A 20,825-nucleotide genomic window follows, 5' to 3' on the forward strand; every position below is an offset into this window, starting at 1 on the left:
GTTAAACACCACAGTGGTGATGGGCCCCTCTGGAGGTTGGATGCTGGGGTTTCCCAGCCCATGGCTGATGGGTTCCCAGGCTTAATTACTCCAAGGCAGGATGACAATCCCATGACAAGGATATCCAAACCATGAGACATTGTGCTCAGGGACCAGTTGGACATTGGAGGGTGCCAGGCTGGGAGCTGGAGGAGCTTGTTGGAGAGCCAAAATTGAAAGATCACCCCAGAATGAGTAACTCAGTGTCAGGTGAGATGTGTCTCACTGGGGAGTCTTTGGTGTCACCCCACCTGTGTCTCACTGGGGAGTCTTTGGTGTCACCCCACCTGTGTCATCACCTGAGGGACCCCCCATGGGACACCCCCTTCCCCCGGGACTCCACCCCCCCCCCCCCCCAACCCTCCCCCGGAGGTCACTGAGTGCAGCCAGAAGCAATAAAGGAGATTTAATGTGTGGATGGGGCTTGTTGGGGGCTATTGGGGGGGTAAAGGGGGGAGGGTGCAGCTGGGGAGGAAGGGGGGCCTGGGTGGGATTCGGGGGGGAGGAGGTAAAGGGGAGGGGGGCAGCTGGGGAGGAAGGGGGAGCCTGTAGGAAGCGGGGTTGGGGCTTTGGGGTGTTGGGGGTTCCTGGGGGAGGAGAATCCCCAGGGGTTGTTGGTGGGATGTGTGAATCTTTGTGGGAATGTTGGGTTTTGGGGGGCTGGTTGGGAGGCTGCCCCATTTCCCCCCTCCCCCCTCCTCCCGCAGCGGCAGAGGGGCTTGGGGATGGGGGTCAGATCGCAAGGGCTTTGCTGCTCCTTCTTCCTCCTCTTCCTCCCGGTCTTTGGTGGTGGTGGGGGGGTGTCCCGTGGGGGATCCCTCAGGTGATGACACAGGTCTCCCTGCGAGGGAAGTTGCGGCGCTGCTGGCTGAGGCCTCGCTCCAAGCGAGCATCCTCCTCCTGCGCCCTGCAGGGAGGGCCAGAGGGGGTCGGACACCCCGCCCATCATCATCCTCCCCCTCGGGACTCTCACGTCCACTCGCGCCAGTCCAGCTCCCGCACCAGCCGGTCCCACGGGTTCACCCGGGACACCAGTTTCTCCAGTAGCAGCTGCTCCAGCTGGCAGCAGACAGAGGATTTCAGCCAGTCTGGGCAGGCGCATCTCTGCCCCAGCGCTGATCACCCCAAGGCGGGTGCGAACTATTCAGCCCACCCTGTAGTTCCCAACATCCTACAAGTGGAAACCGGATGGCTTCATTTCATCCCCCAGCACCTCCACACACCCCCGCCGGCACTCACACACCTCACGGATGCTCCACAGCGGCCCCAAGTCCCGCTCGCATTCGCATTCCCTTGCTTATCCCGCCTCTTCCCGCCGGGATCCGCTGCTCCCGGCTCCGGGAAACCGGCGGAGAGCTCCGCACCGAGCACTCCCAGCAGCCCGTGCGCGCCCCGCTGCTCTCGATTTGCATGGCCACGCCCCTCTCCAGCCGCTGCTCTGGCCGGCGTCCTCCCCTCTGCACACGGACAAAAGCCCCACAGAGACGGTCCAGAAGCCGCCTGGCCAGAATCTGCCTTGTCAGCCATCGGATCAGGGACCCACTTGGTCTCTACACCCACCGCTCCCATCCACACCTCCCACCCAACTCCCCCAGAAATCACTGTCTCCTGAGGAATCGGTTGGGAGCATTTGTTGGGATGTGCCCCAGGCTCAGGGATGCGTTTATCCACTGAGAGCAAGGCTGGGCACAGAGCAGAAGGAGTTTGGATGGCGACCATTGAAAGTGGGCAGCTTCCTTGGAAATTCACCTGGGAAACACAACCCCCCGTTTGGGTCGAGCGATGGCCGCTTCCTAAAGAAAAACTTGCCCACTTCCAGGATTGAATAGAGGAGCAACTGGCCAAGGGACACATCCAGCCCTCCACAAGCCCGTGGAACTCGCCTATTTTTACCATCCCTAAACAGGACGGGAGATGGCGCTTGGTGCACGAGGTAAGAAAAGTCAGTGAAGTGATGGAAGATGCGGGAGCTTCGCAGCCCGGTCTGCCACCTCCAAACGTGAGACCTAAAAATTGGGACGTTTGGATTGTTTTTTCACTATTCCCTTACACCCTGAGGATTATGAAAAATTTGCCTTTTCAGTCCCTACTGTAAACAAAACTGAACCCATGGAAAGGTGTCATTGGGTGGTGCTCCCACAAGGCATGAAAAATTCACCCACTGTGTGCCAGGCTTATGTAGCCTGGGCACTTGCTCCAGTACGAAGAGCCCATCCTGATCTCATCTTTTATCATCACATGGATGAGGTACTGATTGTGGGAAAAAACTTGGACATTGACAGTTTGATTCATGAGTTGACAGGGCATTTGGAAAGCAAGGGGTTACAGATTGCTCCAGAGAGAATTCAAAAGGAGCCAGTGTGGAAATCTCTGGGGTGGCAGATTGATAAAAGTACCGTAACACCCCAAAGGATTGAGATCCCAGCTGAGGTCAGCACGTTAAATGATGCTCAAAAGCTGCTTGGAGATACTAACTGGGTTAGACCATTGTGTGGCATTACGAATAGGGAACTGGAACCTGTAGTGGCATTGCTAGAGGGAGGAGGTGGTGCAGGAGCACCCAGAATCCTGTCAGAAGCAGCTAAAAAGGCCCTGGAAGTCATTAGTAACAAAATCAAAAATACATATACATATACTTGGAGATCACATGAATCCTTTCATCAATCAGCCAGGGTGCTTCAACAACAACACCACCTGTCAGTTGCTGAGGCTAAAGGGCTTGTACAGTCGTGCTTGGACTGTCAGTAGTTCACCAGTGGCCTTGCCCCTGGTGTCAATGCTCCTGGCACAGGCTCACTAGAAGTCTGGGTTTATCAGAACTCGTTATAATCATTAACCAATCAGTGGGGAGTAAACAGTGTATGTTTACATTAGCAGGGGTTTTTGTATGTTTACATTAGCAGTTTTTCAGCTTGTCCCATTTGCAGTAACAAATGTCTCTAATCTGTGGGATTTCACCCAATAAACGGCTTCACCTGAAATTCATATCGAATTGGGTGTTGCTCTCTGCCGGTCACCACAGTGATAGAGCACAGAAATAGTGGGGGACATGGAGAGACAGGAAAGCCTTTGACATGGTATCTCACAGCATTCTGACTGAGAAACTGGCTGCCACTGGCCTGGACAGGTGGACCCTCAGCTGGGTTAAAACTGGCTGGCTGGCTGGGCCCAAAGGGTGGCGGTGAATGGAACCAAATCCAGATGGAGGCCGGTCACGAGTGGCGTCCCCCAGGGCTCAGTCCTGGGTCCAGTTCTGTTCAACATCTTTATCAATGACCTGGATGAAGGGATTGAATGCTCCCTTTGTAGGTTTGCAGATGACACTAAACTAGGAGGAAGTGTTGATCTGCCTGAGGGTAGGGAGGCTCTTCAGAGGGATCTGGACAGGCTGGACCCATGGGCTGAGACCAAGGGGATGAAGTTTAACATGGCCAAGTGTAGAGTGCTGCACATGGGACATAACAACCCCGTGCAGCACTACAGGCTGGGGGGAGACTGGCTGGAGAGCTGTCAGGAGGAGAAGGACCTGGGGGTGTTGGGTGACTGCAGGCTGAATATGAGCCAGCAGTGTGCCCAGGCGGCCAAGAAGGCCAATGGCATCCTGGCTTATATCAAAAATAATGTGGCCTACAGGTCTGGAGAGGGGAGTGTGCCCCTGTACTGGGTATTGGTGAGGCCACCTCAAGTACTGTGTCTAGTTCTGGCCTCTTCACCATAGGAAGGACATTGAGATCCTCAAGTGAGTCCAGAGAAGGGCAACCAGGCTGGTGAAGGGGCTGGAGGGAAAATCATATGAGGAATGGCTAAGGGAGGTGGGGCTGTTTAGCCTGGAGAAGAGGAGGCTGAGGGGAGACCTTATCACCACCTACAACTACCTGAAGGGAGGTTGCAGAGAGGTGGGCACTGGTCTCTTCAGCCAGGGGACAGGGGATGGGACAAGGGGAAATGGCCTCAAGCTGTGCCAGGGCAGGGTTAGATTGGATATTAGAAAAAAATGTTTCCTGAAAGAGTTGTCAGGGCTGGAACAGGCTGCCCAGGGAGGGGCTGAGTTACCTTCCCTGGGTGTGTTCATAAAAGGGTTGATGAGGTACTTAGGGATCTGGTTTAGTTTAGGATGGGATTGGTTGGACTTGATGATCTTCAGAGGTCTTTTCCAACTTTGTGATTCTGTGAAATATGAGAAACTTGGCTTGAAGCGGCGCTCCTGCATCCGAAGGAGCGATCTCCAGTCTGCCCAGCGCTGGGATAAAGCCGACCCGCTTCACAGACACCGAGGCTGTTGAGTTTAGATTCCGGCTTTTCAAGCCTTTGGCAGGAAGTGTGGAATGTCAGCTGGTTGTTTGTGCTGCAGGGCCTCAAATCCCACCCCCTGACAGGAAACTCGGAAAAGATCCTATGCTTTCCTCATCCTGCTGAGTTCCAGAGCTCATTTCCTTTCTGAGCGAAGAGTCCCTTCTCCAGGGCATTTAGAACATTTCCCTGCGTTTCGAGCTGATACGGGATTTGGGACAACTCCTGGAGAGGGGCCGTGGGGCAGAGCAGGGGCTTCCCTGGGGACCCATCTGCAGTCCCGTCCTGCCCTTGAGCACCAGTTTCTGGTGCCATCAGGGTGCTGGTGCAGGGGCTCTGGGTATTTCAGCCCCTCTTCGGGGGCAGGGGCAGCCCTTCTTTGCCAGATCCCCTCTGGGGTGCCTGTGACCCCCACCGCCCTACTCTGCCTCCCTTCCCCTTCCTCTCCCTCTCCAGTGTGGCAGCAGATGTGTCTCCCGGCGAGCCCCAGGGGCCTCCTGAGGTATTGGGTGACTCTCCACGTGCTCCGGCTGGGATCAGGTAGGGATCCTGCAGGGCTGGTGGGGGCTTTCACACGCTCTGGATGGCAGATGTGGGGCAGGAGCTGCCATGGGGTGGGGGGGAGCCCAGCCTGGAGCTTGGCCCTGCATGCTTTCACTTTCCCTTGGCCGCTGTGGCTAGAGCGGGGCTGACTGGGGTGGAGGTCATTTTCTGGACCAGGTCCCCGCCCCTGGGAAACCTCCTTCTCCTTCCAGTCCTTCCACTCCTACTCCAGTTTCTCTGGGGTCTCTGGACCATGGGAGGGCAAAGCAACACCCGCGGCATGGAGTGTGCCCAGCTCACACCAAGCTTGGCCCTGGCCTGCAACACCCTCAATTAACGTAGGTGCCATCTCTGTGTCTCTGTGTCCTTCTCCATGGCCAAGCTGACTTCAGAGTGGTGGGACCAGACCGGCCTCTCCGTGTCACCGTGGGGCAGGACGTTGTGCTGCCCTGTCACTTGTCCCCAGCCATGGACTCTCAGAGCTGGGACATCAGGTGGATCCGGCACAGGGTCTCTGAAACGGTGCACCACTACCGACATGGGGAGGACGTGTCCAGGGACCAGATGAAGGAATATGTTGGGAGGACAGAGTTGGCCAGAGATGGTCTCTCCAATGGAAGCCTGGACTTGCGAATCTCTGGGCTGAGACCCTCTGATGATGGTCTGTACGTCTGCACCGTGACTGACGGTGCCTCTTATGGAGAAGCTTTGGTGGAGCTGGAGGTTTCAGGTTTGTGTCCAGTGCGGTGTCTGTAGGGGTGGTTGTGGTGTCCCTGGACTCATTTGTTCCTCCCAGACCCGTGTCCCATCCCTTGGTGCCCCAGGAGAGCTGGCACAGTGTCTGGCAGCCTTGCGGGGTGCAGACGCTGCCTGGAGGTGCTGAAGCTGGGCAGCTCAGTCTTGCTGTGCCGGGAGGTTTGGGGGGAGATCTGGGGCTGTTGGGCATCAACGCTCAGTGGTTCTTGCACAGGTTGGGTTGGGTTTGGTGGGAGCTGTGAGGGGTCTGCTTGGAGATGCGGTTGTGGCCTTGGAGCTGAGCCCATCCCTCCCTGACCTCCACCCCGGGCTCTTCCCCAGCCACAGGCTCTGGCCCTCAGCTCTCTCTGGAGGGTTATGAGGCCGGAGGCATCCGGGTGCTGTGTCGATCGGCCGGATGGTTCCCGCAACCGGAGGTGCTGTGGAAAGACCCCAACGGGCACCGTGTCCCCTCGGTCTCCCAGAGACGTTCCCCTGATGCCAGAGGCCTGTTTGACACCGAAGATGCCATCGTGGTGACAGGGACCAGAGAGGGGAACTGGTCCTGTGTGGTCAGGAACCACCACCTGGCCCAGGAGCAGGAGGCGTCCCTGCGCATCTCCGGTGAGACGGCTGCAGCCAGCCCCTGCGGCGCTGGAGCAGGGCGGGGGTTGGCTGCCTTCCTTGGAGCAGCTTGGGTCTGGGCTTGGTGTGCAGTGTGGGGGTGTGGGGGCACGGGAGGACTCCCCAGGGCTCACGGGACAAGGGCTTGGAGGTGTGGGGTGGGGGTCTCTGGGTCCTTCTCCCCACAGACCCGAGTGTAAATTGGTCCCTTTCCCTGTGGATCTGTTTGTTTCTCAGCTCCCTTTTTCCGTGATGCCCGTCCCTGGATGATCGGTCTGGGTGTGCTCCTTGTGCTCTCCATTGGGCTCCTTGGCCTTGGTGTTTATCTCTGGAGAAGGAAAGGTGCGTTTGCCCCCAAAGGACATGTTGCCTCCATCAAAAAGCTCTTTAGTCAAGGACGAAATGGGGCAAGGACACGGTGGGGTGTGGGCAGGAGGACAGGGATCATGGCCAGAGTGCCTGGCTGCTGGGAAGGTCCAGAGACCCTCTGGAGCTGTTCCTGCTGAGGAAGCAAGCTGCTCTCCTGACCTCCTCTTCCTCCGGCTTTGCTTTGCAGCGCTGCTGTTTTCCAGAGAGCTGGGTGAGTCCTTCTGGCCCCTTCCCCCAGCAAAACCTCCTGGCACAGGAGCCCCCAGGAGGGACTTGCCTTGGGGCGGTTCCTGACTTTGAGGCTGAGCTCTAAAGATCGTGGGTGGGCTGGCGGAGGATGGACTGGCAGGGAGCCATTCCCAGGAGCAAGGCGGTCTGGTTCTACTCCCCAAAAAGGAGGAGCTGGGGATCAGCCTAAGCTCTGTGTGCTCCTGCAGGATCAGACCTGGGGTGAGTGGTTGTTTCCTCTGGTCACACATTGTTTCCTGGTTTTGCTTTCCAGGGAAACAAGATGCAGCCCTGGGTGAGTATCCATGAGCTCTGGCACAGCCTCAAGTTTTGTCCTGTTATCTTGGTCCTTCACCCTTCCCCTCCCTGCCTGTCCTTTCCATCCTGGTATCTCTGGAGCTGGGAAAGCCCAACGCCATGTGCCTGGGAGGGTGAGCAGCTCGGGGGGACCACCACAGGGATGGACCCTCTGTCCTGCCCAGAGCTGCCTGGGACTGGCTCTGGGATGTGACCAGCTCTCCTCTCTCCTTGTAGCCTGGAGGAAGTTTCTGCTGCCCCACAGTCCAGGTAATTGGGGGGGTTGGATGCTGCTCTGTGTGGTTCTCCTCCCGTTCCTCATGAGCAAGGGATATCTGGGCTGGACAGTGTGTGGGACTGGCTGTTTCTGGGTGTGTTGGGTGACTCCCCGACCCCGAGTATGGCACTGGGCTGTTCTCTGCTGTATTCTGGCCTGTCCCACCCCTCATGAGTTCCATCTGTGGGGCCAAGAGGAGCCATCTCCCCCCTGGCACCCAGAGCACTGCACAGGCTGAGACGCTGCCTCCCCATCCTGCTCCTCTGTGCTTGCACTGCAGCCCCACTGTTGCCTGTTCCCATGGGACAGTGCTCAGCCATGGCCACTCTGGGACTGGCCCTGGGATGGGATCTCTTGGAAGAAGGACATGCCCCATGTCCTGCCCTGCAAGGCAGATCCTGGACCCAGGAGGGTGAAACCTGCCCAGTGCTGAGCTCTGCCCCTGATGCTCTGGCTCCTCCTGTCCCTGCAGGCATGGTGACCCTGGATCCTGACACAGCTCATCCCAACCTTGTCCTGTCCAAGGATGGGAGAAGTGTGAGATGGGGAACAACATATCAGGACCTGCCCAACACCCCTCAGAGATTTACATCTCTGCCCTGTGTGCTGGGCTGGGAGGGGTTCAGTGAGGGGAGGCACTGCTGGGAGGTGGAGGTGAAGGGGGAGGTGGGTGGTGCTTCATGGTGGGCTGTGGGGGTGGCCAGGGACTCTGTGAGCAGGAAGGGGTATATATACCTGGGCCCTGAAGAAGGGGTCTGGGGCATCGAGCACTGGGATGGGCAGTTTCAGTCCCTCACCTCTCCTCACACCCTCTTGTCCGTGTCCCGGGTCCCCAGCAGAGTCTGGGTCTGTCTGGACTGCCCACAGGGGCTGGTGACTTTCATCAATGGTCACAGTGGGGCCGAGATCTTCACTTTCCCACCAGCCTCATTCAGTGGAGAGACCATCCGACCGTGGTTTTTGGTGGGGAGAAAGGGAACAGAGCTGTGCCTCAGGGACAGCACCTCCCATTCACCTTCCACATCCAGCACCTCCCCGCAGAGCCCCTGCCCTTCTGCAGACCCTGCCCACACTACCCTCCTCGGTGCCACAGCAGCAGATGTCCCCCTCAGCCCTGCCCCAGACCATCCTGACTCAACAGAGCAGGACAGGACTCAATAAAGCTTTGCAGATGACCATGGAGTGTGGCTGTGGGGGTTCCTGGGGGGTTTGTCCTGATTCCTGGCTGCCACCGAAAGGGATTTGTATCAGGCTTGGAGCAGTGGTTGGAGCAGGAGCCTGGGGGCAGCCCTGGGCAGGGTGAGCACACAGCAGGGGGTGGGAGGCCAGGGGAACTTCCAAATCAGACCCCCCCCTTTTCTTGAATCTGCGGAACTCACTGCTCTGCTAGCACCCTGTGTCACCAGAAAGCCCCTACTCTGTCCATATCCTTCCACATGGCACAATCCTGTTGGGATCAAGCCTGAGGTGTGTTTCCCTCCTGCCCCTCCGAGCCGGACATTTGGTACAGGCGGCGGCGGCTCGTGGCTGGTTTAGGGACTGGGCTCTGTGCACGAAAGCCTCTTTGTACCAGAGCAGCTTCAGGGGCAGCAGAAGAGGAAAATCCTGAGCAGGGAAAGGATTTCCCCCCCTGGGGCTCTGGGAAAGTGATAGTTACCAGTACTGACTGGGGTGGCTGCTGCTGCCGCTGTGGAGTTTGGTGCTGCAGTGGAGCCGGGAGCAGTGGGGTGGGTAAGTGGAATGTTGTGTTTGGATGAGGTGGGTTGGGATGTGTGTGGGATTGGTTTGGGTTGACCGGAGTTGAGTTCACTTGACTTGGCTTCAGTTGCTTTCAGTTGACTTGGTTTGCCTTGAGGTGACTGTCTGATTTGACTTGATTTGAATTGGGATGGGTTGGGATATGATGGGATTGGGGTGTTGCTGTGATTCGGGTGTGGGGGTGGCCGAGCCCTCCAGGCCACAGGAAGGGGCGGGGGACACAGTGGAATCATTTGGGGCTGCAGGAGCCAAGAACAAAGCTGACCCCATGCTCCCAGCTGCTTGGAACTGGTGCAGATGCTCAGAGCTGCTCCTGGTGATGCTGCTGCTGCCATGTAGGAAAAAGGAAAATGATGTTGGAGATGGGGGTGGGACAGCACTGCTGCACTGGCCTTGGGGGTTAATGGCCCCTCCTTCTACCTCCTAACCCCCTTCTGCCCCTCCCAGATCCCCCTGGGCTGTGTTTGTGCTTCCCGACAGCCTTGGTGTCAATGGGACTCACCCTGATCCCTCTCCCCTGATCTGTGTATGGCCTCAGGAACCCTTGTATCCACACCCAGCTCTGGGTACAGTCCCCTGGGCCCCCTGAACCCCTTCTGTTGGAGGTTGGCTGCCCCTGCGTGAGGATGGGCAGTTGGACAGCTAGGGACATTTCCTGCCCAGGGATCTGAGGTCCCCAAGGGCTCAGGGCAGAGGGACAGGCAACAGCTGGTTTGTCCCAACACTTGAAGACTCCTCACCTCATCGGGTACTTGCTGAGGGTGGATGCTGTTGCCTCATCAAGGTCGTCAGTGAAGATATTAAACAGGACTGGACCCAACACCAATCCCTGGGGAACACCGCTGGTCACAGGCCTCCAGTCAGATTCTGCTCCTCGAATCACAACCCTCTGGGCTCGGTCCGACAGCCAATTCTCAACCCACCTCACTGTCCACTCATCCATCCCATGCTCTCTCAGCTTTGCTATCAGGATGTCATGGGAGGCAGTATCGAAAGCCTTGCTGAAGTCAAGGCAGATGACATCCAGACATCCACTGCTCTCCCTCCATCCACCCAGCCAGTGATGAGATCATAGAAGGTTATGAGATTGGTTGAGCACCATCTCCCCTTGGTTTAACATCTTCATTGACAACCTTGATGAGGGAATAGCATCCACCCTCAGCAAGTACCTGATGATAGAGAGGTGGGAGGAGTGGATGACAGGCAGGACATGGAGCTGCCATTCAGCGAGACCTGGCCAGGCTGGAGAGCTGGGCAGGGAGACACCAGATGAAGTTCAACAAAAGCAAGTGTGGAGTCTGGCACCTCGGAAGGAACAACCTCTTGTATCAGACCAGGCTGGGGGTGACCTGCTGGAGAAGAGCTCTGTGGAGAAGGACCTGGGGGTGGGTAACAGGGTGGTGTCGCAGTTTTGCGTAGCTGGGTGCTGAGAGAGAGACCAGGGGCTGCAGAAATTGGCTGCTGGAATGCTCTGCCAGGCCCCAAAAGTGTAAACATCAGGCAATTCAAGGCCAAAGTCGCTCTGACCAGGCCTGAGCCAAACAGAGATGGATTCATAGCACCTCTGAGAATCACATAGAGGAGAAAACAACCCAGAAGCAGCTGCATTTTGCCTCCAGAGAAGGGAGGGAGAAGATGTAACGAGCTGTGCAGGCACCAAGGCCGGGAAAGGGCTGGGGAGGAGGCGGCCCAGGTGTTGGAGAGAAAGATGCCCCTGCAGCCCCTGGAGAAACCCATGGAAAAGGCCCAGGCCCCACCTGCAGCCCATGGAGGGGCTCCATGCTAGATGGAGCAGGTGGAGACATAGAGAAGATGCTGTGACCCTATGTTGGAACAAGCCCGTGCCAGCACTTGCAGCCTTGAGGAGAATGAGAGACACAGAGATGAGTGAGGGAGATTTGCACCAGAACAGGTTTGCTGGGGGAGGCTGGTGACCCCACAGAGGACTGGGACTGAGAGACACTGTGATTTATGACTGCACCCATAGCAGTGACCCACGCCAGGGCAGCTGGTGAATAGATAAAGCCCTGGGGAAAGGATTCAAGTTGGAGAAGTTTTTTGAGGACTATTTCCTGTGGGTGAGACCCTGCGGTGCAGCAGGGGGAGGGTGTAGAGTGAATGGCTCCCACACACACCCCGGCCGAGAGGGAAACCAACTTGCAAGGGACTGAGCGAAGCCCCCATCTCCCAGTCCCTGCCCCTCTGTGCTGTGAGCTGGGGAAAGAAGGGAGTGAAATCATGACTAGAGTGAAGTCTGCTAAGAAGGGAGTGGGGAGGGAGGTTAGAGGTGTCTTAAGATCTGGAAAAGGAAAACAGCTCATGAAGAAGTAACCAAGAACCCCATTGTTTCCCAGTCCCTGCCCACCCTGTACTGCGAGCAGGGGGAAGAAGGGAGCAAGATCATGGCTAAAGTCTGCTAAGACAGGAATGGGAAAGTGTTTTAAGATCTGGTTACGTTTGTTTTAAGATCTGGTCATGCTCTCAACTCCAGTTTCTTCTCTGTTCTTTGTAGTTGTAGTGTAGTGTAATAGAGTAGTTTCGCTCTTCACTTTGTGTTGAGTCTGTTTTGCCCATGCCGTGGATAACAGAATGATCTCTCCCTGTCCTTATTTTGACTCCTGAGCCTCTTAAAATATATTTTCTCCCCTGTCCAACTAAGAAGGGGAGTAATAGACTGACTTTGGTGGGCATCTGGCCTCCAGCCAGGGCTAAACCATGACAGAAGCACACCTCAGGCTTGATCTCAACAAGATTGTGTGGCATGGAAGGATGCAGACAGAGCAGGGGCATCCCAAGGACATATGGTGCTGGCAGAGCTGGGGGCTCACCAGAACAAGACAAGGGGAAGCCTGAGTTGCGAGTGCCCCCCACCTCTCACCCCCTGCCCCGTGCTCACTCTGCCAGGAGCTGCCCCCAGGCTCCTGCTCCAAGCACTGCTCCAAGCCCACTGCAAATCCCCTTCAGCAGCAGCCAGGAATCAGGAAAAAAAACACAAGACCTCCCCCAGCCAGACTGTTTACAGGCAAACCTTTATTGAGTCCCATCCTGCTCTGCCTGGGCAGGATGGGCTGGGGCAGGGCTGAGGACTTTTGTTTCTGTGGCAGGGAGGAGAGGAGTGTGGGCAGTGTCTGCAGAAGGGCAGGGGCTCTGCAGGCCTGCTGGGAGAGTGGAAGTGGAGGAGGAGGTGCTGTCCCTGAGGCACAGCTCAGTTCCCTCTGTCCCCAACCAAAACCAGGGTTGGATGATCTCTCCATTGAATGAGACTGGTGAGAAAGTGAAGATCTCGACCCTACTGTCAGCATCAATGAAAGTCACCAGCCCCCGCGGGCAGTCCAGACAGACCCAAAATCTGCTGGGAACTGGGGACAGTGACAGAGAGGAATGAGGAAAGGTTAGAGACTCAAAGTGCCTATTACAATGCCTCAACCCAAAAATCCCTGCTTCAGAACTCAGGTACATATAGCCCTTCCTGTTCACAGACTCCCTGGCCACCCCCAGAGCCCACCGTGAATCAGGTCCTACTTTCCCCTTGACCTCCACCTCCCAGCAGTGCCTCCCCTCCCTGAACCCCTCCCGGCCCAGTACACAGCGTCGTGTGTCAAATCTCTGAGGGGTGTCAGGCAGCGTCTGACGTGCTTTTCCCCTTCTCACACTTCTCCCATCCTCTGACAGGACAAGCTCGGGATGAGCCGTGTTGGGATCCAGGGTCACCACGTCTGCAGGGACAGGAGGAGCCAGAGCATCAGGGGCAGAGCTCAGCACTGGGCAGGTTTCACCCCCCTGGGGCCAGGATCTGCCCACACAGGGCATCTCTTTCCTCCAAGAGATCCCATCCCATCCCCACCCAGCACAGTCACAGCTGAGCTCGGTGCCGTGGGAACAGGCACCAGTGGGGCTGCATCCCCAGTGCAGAAGAGCAGGATGGGGGGCGCAGCAGTTGGGTCTGGGCAGTGCCTGGGGTGTCAGGGGGGAGATGGCCCCTCTCGGCCCCACTGATGGAGCTCACAAAGAGTAGGACAGGCCAGAACACAGCAGGGGAACAGGCCAGTGCCGTGGTCTGGGATATGGAGGTCACAGACAAACCGAGGTGTGTCCAGCCCTATGCAGAAGGCCAGTCCACATGCCCCTTGTATATGAGGAAAGGGAGCAGAACCACTCAGAGCAGCAACCAAACATCCAATTACCTGGATTCTGGGGGAGCAGAAACTTTCTCCAGACTGCAAGGAGAGAGGAGAGCTGATCAAATCCCTGAGCTGGTCCCCAGCAACTCTGGGCAGGTCAAAGGGTCCATCCCTGTGTTGTCTCCACAAGCTGCCCACCCTCCCAGGAACATCACCTTGGGCTTTCCCAGCCCCAGGGATGCAGGGATGGAGAGGATGGGAGAGGAGGGAAAAGGCCGAGCACAGAGCACCAGAACAGAACCCCACACCTGTCAAAGAGGAACTCACCCAGTGCTGCATCTCGTTCCTCTGGAAAGAAAGGAAAAAGAAATATTTGAACAGTTGGGACACTTATTCATCCCATAACTTGAAGAGCACAGAAAACTGGGGCAGACTCAAATTGCAGTTTGAGAAGTTCAGGAAGCCACCAAACCCCAGGAATGGCTCCCTCTACCAGACTCACCCAGTGCTGCATCTCGTTTTGGTGCAAACAAAACCAAAAAAAGATTACAACTACTTCCCCATGGCTCCTCCCACAGGAACAGAGATCAGCCCGATCCCAATATCCTCTTTGGGGATTAGGACAAAACTGCCTTGGTCCTTGGAATGGCTCCCTGACAGCCTACCCTTCATCAGCCGACTCAAGCTCTCTGGAGTTAAACCCCAATGTTAGGAACTACCCAAAGCCAAGTCCCTCCCTGGGGATCCTGTGACAGGACGTTATTCTGGTAGAAGGGGCCAGAAGGACTCACCCAGCTCTCTGGACAGCAGCACTGAAAAGCAAAGCCAGAGGAAGAGAAAGTCAGGAGAGCAGCTTGCTTCCTCAGTGGGAACAGCTCCAGAGGGTCTCTGGGACCTTCCCACCAGCCAGGCGCTCTGGCCGTGCTCCCTGACCTCCATCACACACCCCATCGTGAACTCGTCCCCTTTAGTCCTTTGCCCAAAGAGCTTTTTTGATGAAGGCAACATGTCCCTGGGGGGCAAACGTACCTTTCCTTTTGCAGAGATAAGTAGCAAGGCCAAGGAACCCAAACAAGAACACAAGGAGCACGCCCAGACCGACCATCCAGGGATGGGCATCACGGAAGAAGGGAGCTGAGAAACAAACAGATCCACAGGGAAAGGGACCAATTTACAATGTCCATGGGGAGAAGGACCCAGAGACCCCCACCCCACACCTCCCAGCCCTTGTCCCGTGAGACCTGTCCTCAAGGGGACAGAGTCCTCCCATGCCCCTACACCCCCACACTGCAAACCAAGCCCAGAACAAAGCTGCTCCAAGCAAGGCAGCCACCCCCCGCCCTGCTCCAGCGCCGCAGGGTCTGGCTGCAGCCGTCGCACCGGAGATGCGCAGGGACGCCTCCTGCTCCTGGGCCAGGCGGCGGTTCCTGACCACACAGGACCAGTTCCCCTCTCTGGTCCCTGTCACCACGATGGCGTCTTCGGTGTCAAACAGGCCCCTGGCATCAGGGGAACGTCTCTGGGAGACCGAGGGGACACGGTGCCCGTTGGGGTCTTTCCACAGCACCTCCGGTTGCGGGAACCATCCGGCTGATCGACACAGCACCCGGATGCCTCCGGCCTCATAACCCTCCAGAGAGAGCTGAGGGACAGAGCCTGTGGCTGGGGAAGAGCCCAGGGTTGGAATCAGGGAGGGATGGGCTCAGCTCCAAGGCCACAACCGCATCCCTGAGCAGACTGACCACAGATCCCACCAAACTTACCCCAGCCTGTGCAACAACCACCCAGCGTTGATGCCCAACAGCCTCAGATCTCCCCCCAAACCTCCCGGCACAGCAAGACTGAGCTGCCCAGCTTCAGCACCTCCAGGCAGCATCTGCACCCCCCCAAGGCTTCCAGACACCATGCCAGCTCCCCTGGGGTACCAAGAGATGGGACATGGGTCTAGGAGGGACATATGAGCCCAAGAATACCATGACCACCCCTGCAAACACTGCACCAGACACAAACCTGAAACCTCCAGATATATCGTAGCTTCTCCATAAGAGTCACCATGGGTCACGGTGCAGACGTACTGACCATCATCAGAGGGTCTCAGCCCAGAGATTCGCAAGTCCAGGTTTCCATTGGAGAGACCATCTCTGACCAGCTCTGTCCTCCCAGCATATTCCTCCATCTGCTCTATAAACAGGTCCTCCCCATGTCGGTAGTGGTGCACCGTTTCAGAGACCCTGTGCCGGATCCACCTGATGTCCCAGCTGTGAGTGTCCACGGCTGGGGACAAGTGACACGGCAGCACGATGTCCTGCCCCACGGTGACACGGAGAGCATGGCGTGGCACCACCACTCTGAAGTCAGCTTGGACATGGAGAAGGACACAGAGACACGGAGATGGCACCTATGTTAATTGAGGGTGTTGCAGGACAGGGCTGAGCTTGGTATGAGCCGGGCGCGCTCCATGCCGTGGGTGTTGCTTTGCCCTCTCATGGTCCAGAGACCCAAGGGAAACTGGAGCGGGAGTGGGAGGACTGGAAGGAGAAGGAGGTTTCCCAGGAGAGGAACCCTCCTCCAGAAAACAATCTCCACCCCAGCAAGGCCCACTGAGAGACACAACAGCCAAAAGAAAGCAAAAGCATGCATGGCTGAGCTCTGGGCTGGGCTTTTCTTGCCCCACAGCAGCTCCCTGCCCCACATCTGCTACATGGAGCAGCCAAAACCCCCCCACCAGACTTGCAGGAGACCTACCTGATCCCAGCTGGAGCATGTGGAGGGTCACCCAATACCTCAGGAGGCTCCCGGGGCTCACCGGGAGCCACATCTGCAGCTGGACTGGAAAGGAGGGAGAGGACGGGAGGCAGAGGAGGGCAATGGGTGTCACAAAAGAGATCTGGCAAAGAAGGGCTGCCCCTACCCCAAATTGCCTCAGAAATCCCCAGAGCCCCTGTACCAGCACCCTAACAGCACATGAAACCGGTGCTCAAGGGCAGGACAGGACTGCATACGGTTCCTCTATTCAGTCCCTGCTCTGCCCCACTACCCCTCTCCAGGAGTTATCCCAAATCCATTACTGACTGGGAATGAAAGGAAACATTCTAAATACCTTTCAGAAGGAGAAGTTGCTCTTGGGATGGAAACGAGTTGCTGGCTGCAGCTGGCTGATGAAAAGAATGGAAAGTTCCCTTCTTAGAGAATTATCATTTCTGTGCAGGACTTGAGGCCCCACCCATTCCCCTCCACATTCTGCCTCACTAAACCCCCAGAGAAAGACAAGTTGCTCACTGGATGGAACCAAGCTGCCAGGTGCACCAGGCTGATCAAGACCCAACCGTTTCCCAGTTTCAGAATTCAGTCATGGGAGTGTGACTTGTGGCTCCATCCCCCACACAAGGAGCTGAAGTTCTGCCTGCAGGCACCAATGTCCACAGTCATAAAATGAAGCTTTAAGCAGGCCCCAGGTACAAGAGGGTGAAGGGAACTCAACCCCCTCCGCATCCCTGCCTGGGTGCAGGTGCTAGAGGTGGCTGTTCCCAGACCAGCACCTCTCCCAGCAGCCTGTGCTGGGGAACAGCACCCAGCAAGGTTTGGCACCTGAGGAAGTGTTTCCCCTCACAAAAAGTGCTGCTGTCTTTGTGTGTGACCACCGTTGCTGAGGCAGTGAGAAAACCCCGACCAGAGCCTGGGGAACTGTACGTCTGAGTCAGGGCCACTTGGTCCATCTCTGGGGGTTATGGGGTCCCAGGACATTGGTTTGTTCTGGAGAAAAAGGCTGAAAACCGTCAGCCCCAGGAGTTGAAGGAAGGGGAAAGATAGCAGGACATCATGTGGAAAGGGGTAGGAGAGGACAGGATGGAGTGGGGGGATCTTCAAGTGTTGAGATTAGCCAGCCGTTGCTTGTCCTTCTTCCCTGTCCCCTCAGGGACCTCAGATCCCCAGGCAGGATGTGTCCCCAGCTGTCCCCAACCACCTATCCCCATGCAGGGACAGCCCAACCCCAACAAAAGAGGTGCATGGGGTCCACTTGAATGTATCCAGAGAAAGGTGTTGGTACAGGGGTCTCGGTGGCCACACCCAGATCTGGGGAGGGGGATCAGGGCAAACCCCATCGACCCCAGGGCTGTTGGGGAGCACAGATACAGCTGAGGGGGCTCCAGTCCAGGAGGGACAGAAGCGGGTTGGGAGGAAGAAGAAGGGGTCCCAAACCCACAAGGCCAGGGAAGTAGTGAGGTCCCATCCCCATCTCCAACATGGCAGCAGCATCACCAGGAGCAGCTCTGAGCATTGGATATTAGCTCTGAGAAGCCAGGTGCTCAGGTTCCAAAACATCCAACCCCTTTCTCCACGTCCACCGCCCATTCCCATGCCCTGGATAGCTCAGCCACCCCTAGACACCACTCACAGCAGCATCCCAATGCATCCCACACCTCCACATCCCAACAGAACCTATCCCATGCCAACTCAAGGCAACTCAAAACAAGTCACCTCAAGTCAAGTCAACAAGCCAGTTCAAGTTAAAAAAGTCACCTCAAGGGAGCTCAAGTCAACTGAAGTTGTCTCAAGTCAACCCAAGTCACCACAAGTCAACACATCACCTCAAGTCAGCTCAAGTCAACTGAAGTCAAGTGAACTCAACTCAACTGAACTTCACTCAGATCAACTCAAACCAACCTCAGGCACATCCTAACCCACGCCATCCCTACACCACCCCACTGCCCCTGGCTCCACTGCAGAACAAATCCCCACAGCAGCAGCAGCCACACCAGTCAGTTACAATGCAACTTCTTAAAGAAGTTGCACATGACAATTTGACATTCAATGAAGCCAAAAGCTGAGTTTGTGCAAGTATTGAGTATGATTATCAATACTTCCAAAGGGGGAAATGTGACAGTCACCCTAATAAAATAGCTTCACTTCTACGTTATTTTGGTTCTAGTGTAGGATTCAATTTTGATTTTAAAGGACTTAGAGCAGCTGTGAGAATATAAAGGGGAAAAAAAGAAAGAACCCCCAAAAAACCCCACTCCAACATAACTGATGAAATATTGTTTATAGGGTCAACGCCGCTCCGGTCCCAAACAGCTTCACACCAGCACGGCTTTTTTTTTTATAAAATTTAAATATTTAATGAAATACAATAAATAAATATTTCTCTTTTCACATTTAACAGACACAAACAGAACAACAAACCCAACCCCACGTTGAGGGACTTGGGCAAACTGCAGAAGAGAAACTAAACTAAGAGTCTAAACTAAACTAAAGAGTCTTAACTAAACTAAACTAAGAGTCAGTCTAAGGGGATCACAGTGTGACTGCAGTGGTGCCCGTCTCACAGCAGCTGCTGGTGGATTATGTCCCACACCATCTTCCTGTGGAAGTGAGGGATGTGACTCTGGAAAGAGAAGGAGAGAGAAAGCTGTTAAATAGGAAGTCAGGGTGGCAAGGAGGCACAAACACCCGGTTCGTTAGGGACGGGGAGCGCAGCTCTGCCCTGCTGAGGCCACCCCAAAGTGCCGACCCCAGCAAGCGCACGCCCGGCTTTCTTCTGGCAGGAATTTGCTGTTTAAACCAGAAGAGAACAAAAGATCCTCTTGATCTCCAGCATTTAGTCCCACAAAAAGCCAGCTGCTGAAGGAGACTCCCACAACAGCAGAAGCTCATTTAGGAAGCCCCCAGACCACGCCTTGTCAGAGGAGGAACAGGAGAACCAAGCAAGGAACTGCAATGCCCACCCTGTACCCACACACCAGGTGCACCTCCAGGAAGAGGAAATACAAAAGCTTTTGGGTGGAGGAAGTTCCCAGGCCGGGGGCTGGGACAATACCTGGTGTCTGCCCTCCAACACATGGTGTTACAACCACCAGCTTACGTGGATTCAAAGCTCTGCTGCCACAGAGAGAGTCACCAACAGCATGAAAAAAGGACTAAAGAGCACCACGTAACCACAAGCCTGAGTTAAGTAGCGGGTACCTAAGGGGGTGCAGTAATATGTCACCCTCCACAAGTCCAGACAACCAGATACTATGTCCTCCTGCTGTGTGGTGCAGCTACAGTCTACCCACCAAGTGGGACAGGTACGAGTCATGGGGATACTCACAGGTCCCAGATGGAAAGGGATCTCCTCCCTATTTCTGTTGGTCCAGGTGATACACAGTTGTCACTGGTTGACTGGAGAAGGCTGGAAGACTGGACAAGGATGGAACACACAGCAAGGATGGAACAGCAGAGTAGGATGGCACGTAGCAGTAGTAGGATGGAAAATGGAAGTAGGATGGCACATGGTAGTAGGACAGCACGCTGAAGTAGTAGGACGGCACGCCGGAGTAGGATGGAACACAGCAGTAAGATGGAAGACTGCTGTGTGATTTAACTCCGGAGTAGATTCGAGCAGTGGTGTAGATTGGAGGACTGTACAGGACTGGAGCACTGGAGAAGGCTGGAGTAGTCGAGGAGGCCGCAGCAGTCGAGGAGGCTGGAGGAGTCGAGGAGGCTGGAGCACTTTGGTGCAGGAAAAAACAACAGAGAAGAACCACAGTGTTTATAAGCACAGCATTTGGTATTGACACATGTCAGAGCACCAGAAAGGAGACAGTTTATTCCTACACAGCTGTCTACATGTGAGTGGGGAGCCACAGCTACAGCAACAGAAATACCTAAAGTACAATGAGACTGTCAAACCCCTGGACAGAAACATCCTGCACTGGTGCCACCACAAAACACAGCAGGCATTCCTGTGCAGAGACCCTTCACACTCAGCTGGGTGACTCTCAACTCGGGCAGACCACAGGGGCAGGAGTCAAATTTGTCACCTTAGTGTTACCCAAAAGAGAAAACTGCCTCTAAGTTGTGCGAGAAGGACCAGGGGAGGTGGAAAGAAAGAGAGAAAATACTGGCATCCCCTGTCATTACCTTACATGTCACATCCCCAGATTTAAAAAAAAATCTTCTCTAGTTGGGAGAGGAGGCAGGAAAAACAAAAAGCTACTGAAGGTTCACCTCCCTTAGGACAGCAGCCCAGGAAACCTTGGAAAAACATCCCTGTGCGGACTCAGAGACAAATGTTGGGCAGCACAGAGGAAGTTCAGGAATGAAATGGAAAGCAAACCTTTCAGAGAAGAAAGTCAAAGCAAACTCAAGGGTTTTACCTGGCACAAGGAGCTGTCTTGTCCCAAAGGGAGAGTGTTCCATTGCCCAAGGGACTCCCACAAGGTATTTGATCTACGAGAGGAGAGCGTAAGCAAATCAGCCACTGTTAAAGGCAACTGAGGAGGTTGATGAGCTTCCCCAAAGGTCAATGTTTCCTCTCTCCCCTACGTCCCCACATTCCCTGTGTTCTGTTGCTTTACAACAGGCTCAGATTTTCTTACTGGCAACTGCAGCAAGTTGCCCTGGGCACGAGGTATCGCCAGGCTGAAGCCCAGATTCAACCCCAAAAAGGGTTCTGGGCATCTAACACCCCAAACCAAACCAGTTTCCTTCTGGGCAGCTGGCAGCGGCCATATCGCAGCTGGAGCTGGCTGCATCCAAGGCAGCTCCGGGACTGAGATGCC

At 55.7% G+C, this 20,825-nt stretch overlaps 5 protein-coding genes across 5 annotated transcripts in view; 2 read left to right on the forward strand and 3 right to left on the reverse strand.

Moving 5' to 3' along the window:
• Window positions 1-20,825, reverse strand: part of LOC311202781 (class I histocompatibility antigen, F10 alpha chain-like) — a gene marked incomplete at its 5' end in the record, with an annotated part of 270,685 nt that overhangs the window by 235,932 nt on the left and 13,928 nt on the right. The gene's annotated exons all lie outside the window — the stretch shown is intronic.
• On the forward strand, window positions 1,954-7,122 carry LOC311202871 (butyrophilin subfamily 3 member A2-like; the record flags this gene model as incomplete). The annotated part of the gene is made up of 7 exons (XM_084277519.1): window positions 1,954-1,972; window positions 4,786-4,869; window positions 5,255-5,602; window positions 5,950-6,231; window positions 6,469-6,573; window positions 6,788-6,811; window positions 7,103-7,122. Coding segments are annotated over 7 exons (882 nt in total), but the record flags the coding sequence as incomplete, so codon positions are not given.
• On the forward strand, window positions 7,133-8,574 carry LOC311202785 (butyrophilin subfamily 2 member A2-like). Its single transcript, XM_084277431.1, has 2 exons — window positions 7,133-7,395; window positions 7,875-8,574. Exons 1-2 carry the CDS (start codon window positions 7,134-7,136, stop codon window positions 8,561-8,563), a joined length of 951 nt encoding a protein of 316 aa, XP_084133557.1. The 5' UTR covers window position 7,133; the 3' UTR covers window positions 8,564-8,574.
• LOC311202872 (butyrophilin subfamily 2 member A2-like) lies at window positions 11,226-13,795 on the reverse strand (the record flags this gene model as incomplete). Its single annotated transcript, XM_084277520.1, has 5 exons — window positions 11,226-11,246; window positions 12,320-12,876; window positions 13,345-13,377; window positions 13,590-13,629; window positions 13,784-13,795. The coding sequence occupies 5 exons, from the start codon at window positions 13,793-13,795 to the stop codon at window positions 11,226-11,228; spliced, it is 663 nt and encodes a 220-aa protein (XP_084133646.1).
• On the reverse strand, window positions 13,834-16,997 carry LOC311202873 (butyrophilin subfamily 3 member A2-like; the record flags this gene model as incomplete). Its single annotated transcript, XM_084277521.1, has 6 exons — window positions 13,834-13,970; window positions 14,311-14,415; window positions 14,662-14,943; window positions 15,292-15,639; window positions 16,027-16,110; window positions 16,892-16,997. The coding sequence occupies 6 exons, from the start codon at window positions 16,995-16,997 to the stop codon at window positions 13,834-13,836; spliced, it is 1,062 nt and encodes a 353-aa protein (XP_084133647.1).

Source organism: Gallinula chloropus (assembly GCF_964237585.1).
Source record: "Gallinula chloropus genome assembly, chromosome: 32".
NCBI lineage: Eukaryota > Metazoa > Chordata > Aves > Gruiformes > Rallidae > Gallinula > Gallinula chloropus.